Raw genomic sequence first — 14,149 nt, 5'->3', positions numbered from 1 at the left:
TGTTCCGGAGCACAATGTCACTTTGGTATATGGATTTCTTTCTTCTTGCACTGTTGATTTACACTGTAAATTTGTACAATCTATAACTGTGGGGGGGAATGGAATACTACCAACACATTACTACAATGACTTTTTCTCCCAACGACCCCTGCCCCTGGGTAAAACCAAAAAAAAGACTGACCGACTGGCTGGCTTCAACTTGCCCTACAAAGAATGATTTGCCTCCATTTAAAAGGTGTGGCTTTTTCTTCTACTATCAAGGGAGGAAATCCCATCCCAACCCTAGTGACTACCCTATATAATAAAGGAGAGAACGTAACCCCCAAAGAAGGCACGCACGAATGCTGCAGCAGAAAAGGGTAGGAAAAAATGTACAACAAATGAAGAAACAGATCTGATGAGGTATCTAGCGGTAGTATAAAGCTCGGCCCTAATCCTGTAAAAACTGGAACGCGGGGTTCTCGAGCAGCTCCTCAGCTGGTTTCACGTCTGAGAAGTCCTTCTCCTGTATCGCGTTGGTGATATCCTCCACTGAGAATGGAATGCTGTGGATTGCAAAAGAAACACAAAGCAAAAAATAAAACAGAACCTTGAGAATGCTGTGCATCAGTACAATTATACAAACATCATTAGATGAAATGGTGCTTATGTTACCTTGAATTATCATCCAACAGAAATGAACTGCTTTCTGCATTGTTCGAATCCTCCGTCATTAGGACCCGCATGTTACTAAGGACCTGAAATATTAGAGGGGTCGAGTTATGTTTGTCCTTTAATATCGTGTGGAAAGTAGTATCTCGCTGATAAGAATGCATAGTTGCAAATAAAGCGGTGAAGTTCTTTAATGAAATGGAGCTCACATCTGACGATACGCTTTGGGTATTGTACTTGTCGTCCCAGTACTGTGTACAAATTCGGTATAGCTGTTGGACACTCAAAATCTACACAAGGAAAACAATTGAACCTTGATTAGGGCCAGGACGATTTCATACTTCACAAAAGTAAGAAAACATAAACCAGAAAAAGCATGAGAAAATCAACAAAATCAAAAGGTGGGTTAACAGTTTTGAGATTTTACCGGACATAGGTCATGGACTATCTCATCATAAGATATCCTGAACTTCTGGAATATAACCTGAAAGGAGTATTAAGAATGTATGAGTACTTGCAAGTTACAATCCACACAGTGCAAGATCAATTGAAATTCAAACAACTGCTAGACTTGCTTTATTGAGCTGAAAGTTATGAATTACGTCATCCAAAGTTATAAATTATGAAGCTTACTGAATCCAACGATAAATGACTACGTTATTGGATGATAATAAGACAGATATGCACAATGCGTTTGTTAAAACTATATACATGTAACTGAAAAAATTAGAGGACCGTACCAAAAAGCCAACAGCCTGTCTGATATGCCTGATTTCATCCCATGATGATGCTGCATACTGTAACCAAGAAACTTCAGTAATTTGAATCAAATACAAAAAGAAACCAAGGAATCACACAGGAGGCAGATCACCTCGGATGTTGCCTTTGCACACCACAATTCCAACTCGGCTAAGCCAGCTTTGACATACTCTCCATTGCTGAAGGAGCAGCACTCACGGCGAAGGAGCAGACTGTAGAACAAACAGTAAGCATGTATTGCACTAGCTTCCATACAATCAAAAAACAGAACTTCAGAAGTTAAGCTCACCTATTGAATAGCTGTACATTGATGTATGAGAATATCTGGGTAAAGATTTTCTGAGCCAAAACTGGGGGTACCTGAGGATAAACAAAATGACAGTTAAATATACATCCAGCTGAAGCGAATCCCACATAAACAAAGGGTCAAAGAGAGATATGCATACATGGTTATCTTGTAGAATTTTTAGAAGGATATCCAAGTTCTCAATAATTTTCTGCCAGTGGTTGCTCTGAGTTTGACCAGATGACCTTCCAGAAATTCGCAGCATGCTAGCTTTCATTGTTCTTGGAGCCTTGTGATTAACAAGAGCATGTGGTTAATAGTAAATCACAAATATGTTTATGCTCATATACCAACTGGAAACTTATAGGACCCAATGCCAGCTATCAGCAAATAGAAAAAAATTCTAAAGCGAGGATATGTTACCTGGATGCATAAAGAAATCAAAGATGACAATTCCTTTTTAATATTATCACGGATGATTCCATAAATCTTCTCCACGTAAGCAGTCAACTGCTGCTTGAAAAGCAACGCAGGATACTTGGCCTCAACTTGGCGCACAACATCAGTCGCTTCAACGTGCATGTTGGCAAAAGATGCAGAGCGCAAGCCCTAGACAAATAAATTAACATCAAGATCCAATTATCACATTCAACAATTCTCCCCGTTTACTTATGAGCATGAAAAGGACAATAACATACTTGAGCCATTCTACCAAACAACGATGTCGGCTGAGGAGGTTTCTTTCGTGAAACAGTCCCAGGTGCACCAGCAGCTTTGAGACTTCTTTGTAAAAGGAACAGCAAGCTAGACGTATTTGAGAGCCAGTAAGCAAGGTTGTCATTGTCCTCCTCATTCTGCATCAAAGATAGATCCAAAATGTAAACTGACTTTAAGGGAGGGGGGAAAGCAGCTTGACATGTTCAAAATTCAAAATAACAATAAATTAATTTGTAATTGTAGGTGAATCCAATATCCAAGCTCATTAAAAAGATGATCAGACTACATACAAGGTAAAGTCTAAAGTAAGCCTGAAGAATAGTGAAGTAATATGACTATCTCATCGTTGTTTTCTTCAGTAGTGGAACTTTGGACAGAACCAAATTCTTTCAAAATTCTAAAAACATGGCATCAAAAGTTCAGAGCTTATCCATACAATGGTAAGACCAAGAAAATTGAGCTTCCAGAGCAAAAAAATAACTTCTAACATGAGGACAACTTATGAAAATAAAAGGGCACATCTAGTTTTCCTAACATGCAGCTAGATGTGAAATGGACCATGGTCAGCTCCAAAATGATAAAAAAATCCAATGATCACTCATTTATACTATTTTGACTTATGGCTTGAAAATTAAGACCAAAGTTTAGGTTTCAGATTACCTCTATTGCAGATCCTATCAACTGAATAAGACGGTCAAAAACACTGGTCTTCTCAGCCTCAAAAGATTTCCAGTGAAGTAGACATTTATATATGGTAAAAGCAGCAACTGGCTTCCCCTCACAGTAGCCAAGATTTTTTGCTACACAGTCAATAAGTGCATCGACATTTTCCTACAGAAAGATTAGTGTTAAATAACCTTGTTTACAGAAGCAGTTGAAGGACTAAAAAGTGTTGACTTACCTGTTGCTTCTCAGCAGAAGATTTTCTCAACTTTGAATCGCCATTCCCATAATCCTTAAGGGCAGGGGGTGCACTTTGGGGTTCCTGAAAAAGGATAGCAGTTTTTGCCATGAGATTAAGGGTGCAACTGAAGTTGAAGAGACTAAATAGAAATATAAAGGTGTAAAATCCAAACCTTTGGCTCTTCAGCCTCATGATAGCCATTCTCCAGGTTCTGAATAACAGAGAAAGAAGCAGAAGAGTTGAGTAAAGAAGCATGAGCATTAACAGCAGAATTAACAAGAAACATCATTTTAAGCCATCAATCCTACCTTTGGAACAATTGGAATCGACAAATGCTCAGACATGCTCCTGACCGGCGTGCTCAACAACGCTTGTCTTTGCACTTTCTCATCAGTTTCCATGTTGGATATTTTTTCTTGAAGCCTGAAGCAGAATATAAAAACAAAAAGGTCAATCAATAAATACTAATTATGGTTTTCTCAGCAATCAACGTACATGCGGAAGTGCTTATATTATCAAGTTGGGTTAGGAAAAGAACAACCTTAGCATTGCCATGTTCAAATCATCAATTTTCGACTCAGCATCCATTGCCTTCTTTAGTCTTTCCTCGCTGATTTTGTTTGTTTCGTCATATTTCTTCTCAGTATCATCAATCTTCTTTTCAAGAGAACTGACAAGAGTCTGTAGTCATGAAATGCAAAGTGTTATAAACACAGCAAGTAACTGCAAAAATATCAGATCGTGCTGAATAGTACTAGAAGGCAAGAAATCTCCGCAAAAAAAGGAGTAAAGCAAACCATAACAGTTTTTAAAATCTATAACAGAAGCACCAACAGATTACAGGCCTTTGACAGTCAAGATTATGTTCAGGTCTCACCTTAAGTTTATCATTTTCATCTCGAAGCTTGTTCATCAGCTCTGTATCTATAACGGGAACCTCTTTAATAACTGGAGCTATCTCTGCGACCTTTTTGGCCGCCTCTCTCTCCTTCACTAGTGTGTCTTTTGTTTCCTTGTACTGTTGTTGCACCTCTTGCAAGGCAGCTTGCAACTTTGCATTCTCTTGTGATTTAGATTCCTCAAGATCAGCCTACAACGAACAGCCACGCATTAAGCAATAGTACAATATCCTCAGATCAGCTAATCAAGTGTCAACATTTTACTTCTACTGAAGAACAGGACAACAAATAAATACCTCCAATCCAAATTCCAAAATGCTTACAAGCACATTTTACTTCACTCAGATCACTTCTTTAGACAATAATGTTATTGTTGGATGTGTGTTATCTTATGAAATGCACTTTTTAAAACAAGTCCAACAAACGGCAGGTTGAACCATTAACAACATATTTGAGTATGTTAAATCTCGCATACAGTATCTAAATTGGTGTGCATAAACCCACATTATGTTATATCAGTGGCTTGCGGTATTCCCAAGGCTACAATGATATGGAGAAATTTTGTAACAAAATACTCACTCGCATGCGCTTCTCCAACTGTAGGCGCCACGTAAGCTCTTCGACTTGCTTTTCCAGTTTATTTTTGGCAGCTTGCAAAGCGCCAGTTTCCCGTGCAGCCTGGTGAGCAATGAAAATGAATAAGAAAGAATGGACCCTGATATGAGAGAGTATATTTGCACTATTCACCACCAGGGCTTTTCAGACCAATTCCATTACTAAGGCCTATAGCAATCATGCACCATCAGGTATATAAGAAACCAGCAAATGTGACATTGTACAATACCCTGTAACACCGAATTACTGGTGGCTCCAGGAGTGAAAAAGGCAGCATGTTGAGAAGTTTTACCCAAGGCAATTTCCAGTGCCCACATCAAGATATATTCGTAAAAAAAATTGTATATGGAATATAAGAAGTGCCTATTACACATAAACATACCAATTTGAGTTTTCGAAGCTCCTTCCTAGCAACTTTTCCTCTCCAGAAGCACTGTGTAGTAATAGCAGCTTTTCTTGTTCTTGAATAAGCCAACCTCGCCAAGAATTGACGGCAGCGAGTCTGAAACAGAAATATGGATTATAAAGTGAACATTTTGATCTGATCTGCTAATTTGGGACTAAATGGTACACTTCAGAGACAGCTAATGTATGGACGAATAGTAGCAACGAAGTTGTAGGGTTTCATCATGGTAATAATATAAAAGACCAGATATATGTGTCATGTTTAGAAAGATAGCAGAAAAGAGCACTGTAATTCATAGTCCACAACCCATAATTATGCATACTAAGCCAGCTCTCGATTTCATGAAGAAACTGAACTGGGATGACTGGAAATATGTGACTTTCACTACAAAAGAGGAAACTTCATAATCTAGAACTCCCTCTATATATAATGTTGAATGGTAAAAAAGAAATTACGAAGAAAATTAGCTTTCAGGAACTGTATTGGCTTATTGCAGTTTCTACCAAGGATACAATCAACCAGACAATGACCCAACTGCTGAATAGAGATACAATCAGCAAAACATAACATGATCTCTACAGTTTCAGAGCAACCAATAACTACTGATTAATCTTATATATCAACAGAAAAATTGAACACCTATGCCGGTTATTATTCCCAACTTTTGTCCATTTGCTTGTATTTACACACGCACATAAAACAAGTTATTTTAATTCTATGTTACCTGGATAATGATAGCAGCTCTTGTTTGACGTCTGAAGTGGATCTCTTTACGTGCAGCCATCCCACGTAACGATGATTGAATGGTAAGCGCGGAAGCAGAAAGTTCAGTGTATGCCTTTCTCGCATTATGCATGCGGTATCTAGTCTGGATTTTGAGAGAAGCAGCTTCTCTGCGGAGACCCTGGTAAACTCTTCTTGCAAGCTCTCCTTCAAATATTCAATAAAAGCCATGTCAGAAATTCATTGCATGAATAAAGCTAATTAAGTAGGGCCAAACAGACTACGATTCGAAAGAACAAAAATCTCACCGCGACAAACCGTCTGAATTTGTACAGCTGATCTTCGTAGTGCAATGAAACTCTTCTTGGCCAAAAACGAGCGGACTTTCCTCTGAATCATGTTAGCTGAACGCCCTAACACTTCATTTCTACGAGCATCAAGTTCAGCCATTTGACCAGAACGAAGAAAAACTTTTGTCTTGCCAACCTAAATAATAACATTTGCAAAAGCATATACAGTTTAGTCCATACACCAAGGATGCAAAAGGATAGCATTATTACTAGATTTATTTCAGAAAGGAATTATATTCTGGGGGATATATCAATTTTAATTGATTCACCTAATCAACTACAAAGTGATCTTACAGCATATACTGCACACTGTTTTGAACATCTTGAATTTGTAGTCTATACAAGTATACATAACGTAGGTGACTTTTTTGAATTAGCATTAAGCCAATATGTATCCCCAACATACAGCCAGTATCAAATACGTGGACCATCGAAGGTCACATATAAAAAGCCTATATCAACCCACGTTAATTAGCAATGGTGTTCCTAATCGGAAAAAAATATGCTCATTAAATTATCAAATACCACAGATTAACAACACCAAAAATGTAAGTTTCCTTCAAATGTCCATACCTGGTAACCTTGCAGATCTACCTTCTCTAAGAGCCTTCTTACAGCAGTAATCTCATCAGAACTTGTATCAATGAACACAAGCCAAGATCAGTAAAAGGCTCAACCAACTAAACCAGGAAGCAAGAACAGTTATTCATTTATAAGTTACAAATTAGTACCTTCCAGTCAAAACATCAGGCGCAAGAATACCGAAACGGTCAATGAACTCAAGGAATGTTCTTCTAGTTGGATACCCAGCACAGCTTATCCTAATTGCTTCCATAACCCCCTGAGAAAAAACAATATTAGGACTGATGTTGGAAGTTTGAAGCAAACGGAAATGCCAACAACAACAACAACAACAAAACTTACTCCGCATCTGAGCTGCTGAAGAACATTCTGGTTCTCAAAAATTGCTGGCTTCAATAAACTATTAGGCTTTACACAACGGATATAGTGGGGCTCAGTTGAACTCAAGGTTTCCAAGAGAGATTGCAGTTGTTGCTGCATTTTTTATATAAATTGCAAATATTAGAAGCATGAAGAACTGGAAGCAACAAGAATTTCAGTTGAATCATTATAATAATAAAAGCAATTCATTATGCACCTTGAATCTGGAACCAATCGATGAAAACTTTGACGACTTTGAGGAGTCATCAGAAAGAAGCGGGAAAAGGCCTGAAACAAACGAACATCCTGAAGCACCCAAGAGAGCCTGATGTTCAGCAATAACATAATCCTTGTTCTTGTCCAGAAATAACTCGGTTTGATAGGTGACCTACACATCAATGCTTCCATCAGATTTATTAAAAAACAACTGTAACTAATAGAGCAAAGGCAGTTCATACTTACATCTCCGGCATAATGACATATTGTAAAGTCTGACCGAGATAATTTTGGCTTCACAAAGCGCTTGTGATTTTTGAAAGTTTGGTACAACTTCTGAGCAAATGTCTCATGTGTCGATCTTGGTAACATACTGCAACACAAAATCATATGTGCACAGATTAAACTATTTGTAAGATTGAATTTTTCTATGATAGAAAACTAGTGAACAAAATGAGATCTTATCACTCATCCATACCAAGCTTCATCCAGAAGGGCAATAATTCCACCAGGTTTCTGAAAAGGAAGAATTGAGTGCTTAGATGGAACACGACAAGACAATAAAGCAACATAACATACCGACATAAGTTATGTCTATGTAAGAATTGGGGCTAAGTATCAAAGTGGTAGAAGCAGCTTTACTTTTTTGACTAGGTACGTTCTGCATTGACAAGATGTATGGCATGGAAACCTCGAATTGTCCACATAGATAAAAAAAATCAACATAAGAACTACTACTCCCTATTATGGATAGGAGGGAGTAACAATCAGTGCTTATATTGTAATCAATCGACAATGAACCACTATTGATCACTAGTAACCAATGCTAGTAGTGACCATTTGACATTGCTGATCAGAAATCACTAACCGTGGATAATTACTACTAACACCAAAAGATTAAATGGGCACTCATGAACTCATCAAACATCGGTATGTAGGGGGGGCATTCCAATATACACAATTACACACACTCATTTGAATGAACTTGTTTATTTTAGGCAGGCAAACAGCAGGCTGTGCAGATACCAGATCATGTCATGCAAGGAGACAAACCCAACCCTACAGCAAAATAACAAAGAAAGAGGGCAGGGGGATACCTTATCGATGAGATCAAGAATATCCTGATTGTCAACAAACTCAATGTAACTCCAGTCAATTTCTTCTTTAGTGTACTCTTCCTGCTCCATCTTAAAGACATGCTGCAGAAAAGCAGAACTTCAGAGTTAACAACTCTTCTATAAATAAAAGAACTCCATAACAGTGAAGCTGCTGGGTTAGGCTCCACCCAAGAAAGCTAGAAACTTGCCTGATTGAAGTGTTGTTGCAGTTTTTCATTTGTCAGGTTGATACAGAACTGCTCAAAGCTATCAAAAGCCAAAAAAAGTGCATCAGATCTGAGAACTACACATAAGAAGTCCATAATAACTAGTAGGTAAAAATTAACAATAGAAATGAATCAGTGAGGAAACAAAATTTGTGAAAATATAATAATGACAAAATACGGTATGCACAAAAATAGAATGTTAGTCTTAGTTAATTGAAGGAAACCTTAAACTTCATGATGACAGTCCTAAGAGTAACAGATACAGATGCACAAGCAGACCTGCACACACCTACTGTTCAACTAATATCACTCAATTGATGGTGCGATCATAATTCATGATCACCGGAACAAAAACAGTAAGTTCACATCAAACAAGCAAAAAGCAATAGCCAATGTTCTTAAAAGAAAAAGCAGCATCCAAGTAGTTTGTACCAAATGTTACATTTCTGCCATGTACTACAGGCAATACGTGATGATCTTGAGGAAAATCCAACTGATGAGTCTAGCATGTAATCAAAGGTGAAAAGAAAGGCCTAGCACGGTGGCACCTTTCATCAGTGGACTGAGTTCAGTTCTTCAACAAAAGAGAACTGCAGCTCAGCTGTGAACAAGAACCTCAAGATGGAGAAGTGATCATGTCATGATCACTAAAGGGTTTGCAAGGGTTTGCAGTCAAATAGCCCCTCTTTCACCTAGAACTAAAGCGGGCCCAAACCAACTGACAGTTTTCTCTCATTGTCATTCTGTCAATCAAATTGACCAAGACACATCCAACACACAATAAATCTATAAAAGTGTACCAGTTAAGCACCTGTTTGTCTTGAAGCTTTCAAACCCGTAGATATCCAGCACACCAATTAAGCATTTTGAAGTTGGATCTTGACCAATAGAGTTGTTTATCTTAGTCACAAGCCTAGGATCAAAGGACATTTGTCAGATAAGAACCAAAAGGAAACATTTGTAGAACAGTCAAGCAGCTGCTTTTGAACTGGAATAGCAATCGGTGTATAACTCCAAAATGAACTCACCAATCAAACAATCGTGAGTACACGGTCTTAGCAAGTGCATCTCTACTACCCTTGGCAGCCTCAGCGTCCAAAGTTTTTACTATGTTCTCATCACGAGTCACAATAATACGTTTACACAGTGAATCTTCTAGTGCTTTCTCATCGCACCTACAAGACCAAAGTTTGAGATTTTCGTGAAATGCATAAGGATTCAACAGTTCCTAAAAAGAAGCTATACAGAGTACATACATGAAGAGCTCGGCAGCTGTCCTTAAATGAAACATAGATTTTTCATTTTTAGGTTTCGATGAATCCACATCATCCCCTTCTGCAAACTCAACATTTCCCAAGTGGAGAATAGCAGCAACAATCCGGAAAATTGCTTCCTAAATTTAAAAGCAACAAACAAAGCAAGGGGTTAAGTCAACGAGGCCTCAAGTGATCAAAAAGGAGTAGCAGGAGATCATTACAGAACCAAATATGTACCTGCTCTTCAGAACTGATCCCGATAATATCCATGGCCTTTCTAGTTTCAAGATACTCCTTCGATTCATCGAGGCCATCAATCTTATAGCAGTTGGACTGATTAAGATAGTGAAATGTACTGGGATCCCCTAATTTGTATTTCTCCCGTTCCTGGTATGTAAAATAGCATAATTTAACCATACATTGCTTTCTAATATGAAATACAGCTATTTAAAGCAGAAGCTTATGATGTTTAGTGCCCTGATATACAGTGATGTTAGCAAAATGGTAGCCAGAGGGGCATGTCATTGAATAGCTTCCGTGTAGAGAGCTTTGATTCACAAAGGCTCTGCTACTCCCGTTGTGACAGTAACAAACAATTAGGAGAGGGGAAAATGTCATGGGACAGAGAGTAGAATTCTTGAATTTCAATAAAGTAGTGCATGCCACAAGAATTGGTAAAATACGAATAACTCCTCAGGTTTAATCTTAAATTTTATATAAATATGTCTAGTAAAAAACAGGCATGAATGGACAGGTAAGGGGCAGCACCTCAGGTGAGCCAGCGCAAATCATGTAGAAACAATGGTAATTTCTCTCTGATTCCGATATTTGACAGACACGAGATCTCTCGAGAAGATAAGTTCTGACAGCAGCTCCTGATATCCTCCCCTTCTGATCAAACTGGATCTCGACAAATTTACCAAAGCGACTGCAGTGATGACAGATAAAAAGAAATTGGTTGAGTGAACCAACAGTTACCCACAACACTAATTGCAACAATCATATAAAGAATGCCTCTTACCTTGAATTGTTATTTCGCACAGTCTTTGCATTTCCGAATGCTTCAAGAACAGGATTTGACTGTGGAGGGATGCAGATTAATCAGCCGTACAAAAACACCAGATGGTCACAGAAATAGTTACTCAGGACAAGGTGGGTCTATAAATTAACTACCTGAAGAACTTGCTTCTCCACAGTTCGGCCTTCAGAGGCAGCCTTTCCACCCATGTAAGCAAGATAACGCATGATCATTTTAGTGCTTTCTGTTTTACCAGCACCACTTTCTCCACTAACAAGGATGGACTGACTTATTCCTTCATTTAGCATCAACCTGTAACGACATTAATCAAGATTTTTCCTCAAGTCAAAATGGGAAGAGAGGAAAAAAAACTGTTCATTTCCTGTTTTTGGAAATGCCTGCTTCAACTATAAAAACCTAGTGATCTCAACATGAACCTACCTATATGCAACATCTGCAACAGCAAAAGGATGGGGGCTTAATTCACCAAAATCTGCTCCTTTATACTGTTCCATCATCTGAATATCGTACAAATGAGGCAGTCTTCGGAAAGGATTTACAGCAATCAGAATACTTCCAGTATACGTCTGGTTTCAAACAAAGAAATAAGGAAGGCATAAATGAGAAAAATGAATGACATTCTTAACATAATATTAGTGGAAAGTATATGTGTCGGACAGTCGGACTACAGTAATAAGTTATACAAAGAGATCCTGACTTACATAGATTTCGTTCATGTCATATCTAGACTTCAAATTTTGAAGAACCCCAGGTTCATGCAGATACGCAAGTTTTGTCATGTCATCAACTCCACATGGTGATTCCTCGGGATCCTTAGCATGGACATGAGATGCTTTTGCTGTAACCTGGGAAGGGGGGGGGGGGGGGGGGCAAATTAGAACATAGTGCAAACACACCCTTTTCAACGTGGCTAGGCTTTTATGAAAGGTCAGATTCGCATGGTATTTCTAAGCAGTTTTGTCATTAATAATCCACACAGAATAAACTGGCCAGATGGCCGAATCCTAACAATACATACAAACAACTTACTGTTTTCTCATTGGAGCACTTGACCGTAATCGTGTCTCCATTGACCTTTAGGACCTCCCCGTCAATCCAGGCCTCGTCAGGATCCTCAACCCAAACCTGGGATCCCACCGCGATGGAAGCTTGAGCCGCCTGCATGAATAGATGTGACATTAAACACTAGGCACGCATTGCTTACTCTGAAAAAACATGTGTCTCTTAAAATGTTGGCCCTCATGCATTCGGCGTTAACCACCAGCGGCGCTATATCGAAACAAGCAACCTACGCAGACATGAAAACTCTTTTTTGTCTGCGTAGGTTGCTTGTTTCGATATAGCGCCAACATATGTACGCAGACATGAGAACACAACCATTTTCTGGCGCAAACAAGGCCAGTATGACAACCCAACAAGCAGGTCAATTAGCCACATATCGCCAACCCTGAATAAATGCATATTCCTAAAATGTTGCCCCCCGCGCATTCCACGGTAAATCATAACGGCGCTACATGGAAACAGATAAAACACACCAGCATGAGACATCCATCGACCATTTTCTGGCGCGAACAAGGCCGGTATGACGAACCCAACAATCAGCAGGGTGGCGGGGGATGCAACAGGCAGGTCAATTAGCCACATATCGCCAACCCCGAATAAATGCATATTTCCTAAAATGTTGCCACCCGCGCATTCCGCAGTAATCACAGCAGCGCTACGTCAACTCAAAACAAATAACAAACGCCAGCATAAGACATCCATCGACCATTTTATGGCGCGAACAAGGCCGGTATGACGAACCCAACAATCAAAAGGGTGGCGCGGGCAGCAACAGGCATACCAATTAGCCACATATCGCCAACCCTGAATAAATGCATATTTCCTAAAATGTTGCCCCGCGCGCGGAATGCGCTAATCATAGCAGCGCTACGTGGAAACAAATAACACACACCAGCATAAGACATCCATCAACGATTTTCTGGCGCGAACAAGGCCGGTGCACCGGGCCAAACAATCACAAGGACATCAACAAGCAGGTCAACGCCTGCGCCACCAGAATCTGCCGCAACCATCATGCCCATTTCTCCAAGGGCTAGGCTTAGCACGGGGAGCATAGGGATTCATTCAGTTGAACGGTGAACCCCCGAAATTTCAGGGGAAAAACTGCTGCCGGTAGCACTAGTCTAGGGTAACAGAGAGTTACGAACACGCTTAGAACAGCAATCCAGAGCAAGCTAGGGCTCCCTTACCATCGGTCAGAAGTTGAGAGCAGCGGATCTCCGGTCCAGCCCAGTACAGCGGGAGGAGTAGAGCAGTGACGGCTGCTGACCCCTAGAGGAACCGGGGGTGCGGCGAGATGACCCCGCGGCCGGCGAGATCCTGCCAAGTCCGGCGCCCCGCGCCGCCGAGATCCAATCCCCGCAGGCAGGAGGAGACGCCGCCCCGAAACGCCGACGGGACGCCGAGATCGGGGTTACTCCCCAACACCGCCCGCGAACCGCGGTCGCTGGCTCCTCCGCCGCGCGTCCTTCCGAATCTCCGCACGCGACGCCCTGCCTCCCTGCCTTCCCAAATCTCTCCTGGCTCCGACGAAATGCGTCGCGTCGGCTCCCCCCACACGCCGCCGCCGCCCTCGTGCGGCGCTGGCTTTTGTCTCCCGCTTTGCTGCGCGCAGCGGCTGGGGGGTGGGCGGTGGTGCCGCGGCGCTGCCTTTGCTTCGGCGTGCGCTGTCTGCCCCTCCCAAATCTCTCTCTCTCTCTATGTTGCTGCGGAAGGGAATGGGGAGAGAGAGAGAGGGGGGGGGGGGCACGCTTTTTCTGTCTCTTCTTCTGGTGTTTTGATTTCTTCGCGTGGAGTTTTTCCGTTTACTTGCGGCGAGTTGGGTCTGACCGCGGCCGCGGCCGCGGCGCTCGCCTTTCTCCTCCGGGTTTTGGGTTCTAGCGGGTTTGGGTCTCAAACTCTTTTCTTTCTTTCCTTTTTTTACGAGAAAACTTTCGATCTATTCATTTTTAATCATGGCAGTACAACGAACATCAGAAATAATAAAAATTACATTCAAA

At 40.6% G+C, this 14,149-nt stretch overlaps 1 protein-coding gene across 2 annotated transcripts; it reads right to left on the bottom strand.

The window, feature by feature from the left end:
* On the bottom strand, positions 1–13,904 carry LOC125515441 (myosin-6). Of its 2 annotated transcripts, XM_048680909.2 has the most exons (39): positions 13,340–13,904; positions 12,117–12,245; positions 11,789–11,932; positions 11,508–11,653; positions 11,222–11,378; positions 11,070–11,128; positions 10,817–10,976; positions 10,286–10,435; positions 10,049–10,185; positions 9,821–9,967; positions 9,604–9,705; positions 8,775–8,832; positions 8,566–8,667; positions 7,947–7,984; positions 7,715–7,841; positions 7,470–7,640; positions 7,235–7,366; positions 7,042–7,151; positions 6,884–6,944; positions 6,269–6,446; positions 5,962–6,167; positions 5,214–5,333; positions 4,796–4,894; positions 4,195–4,407; positions 3,859–3,998; positions 3,626–3,740; positions 3,490–3,528; positions 3,315–3,398; positions 3,074–3,244; positions 2,395–2,550; positions 2,120–2,305; positions 1,857–1,985; positions 1,700–1,770; positions 1,523–1,622; positions 1,392–1,448; positions 1,079–1,135; positions 861–941; positions 655–737; positions 1–545 (listed from the first exon to the last, which is right to left on the bottom strand). In XM_048680909.2, the coding sequence occupies exons 1-39, from the start codon at positions 13,340–13,342 to the stop codon at positions 431–433; spliced, it is 4,533 nt and encodes a 1,510-aa protein (XP_048536866.1). In that variant the 5' UTR covers positions 13,343–13,904; the 3' UTR covers positions 1–430. The 2 variants fall into 2 exon arrangements, with proteins under 2 accessions (XP_048536866.1, XP_087385150.1); XM_087529024.1 differs by lacking the exon at positions 13,340–13,904 and having other exon boundaries at positions 12,117–12,251.
* Positions 13,905–14,149: the final 245 nt, after the last annotated feature.

Source organism: Triticum urartu, chromosome 6A (genome assembly GCF_056163025.1).
Source record: "Triticum urartu cultivar PI428250 chromosome 6A, HENAU_Tu73, whole genome shotgun sequence".
Classification (NCBI taxonomy): domain Eukaryota; kingdom Viridiplantae; phylum Streptophyta; class Magnoliopsida; order Poales; family Poaceae; genus Triticum; species Triticum urartu.
Note: the sequence above shows the minus strand (reverse complement) of the source record. Positions and strands in the feature narration are given on the sequence as shown.

What these genes read in the sequence shown, in the direction of transcription:
- LOC125515441 (XM_087529024.1), bottom strand. Translation starts at nt 12,251, where the DNA reads ATGCAGGCGGCTCAAGCTTCCATCGCGGTGGGATCCCAGGTTTGGGTT. An exon ending in TACTCACGATTGTTTGATTG is followed by an intron (nt 9,706 to 9,820) that starts GTGAGTTCATTT and finishes CTTTGATCCTAG; the next exon opens with GCTTGTGACTAAGATAAACA. An exon ending in TTCTTGATCTCATCGATAAG is followed by an intron (nt 7,985 to 8,565) that starts GTATCCCCCTGC and finishes CTTCCTTTTCAG; the next exon opens with AAACCTGGTGGAATTATTGC.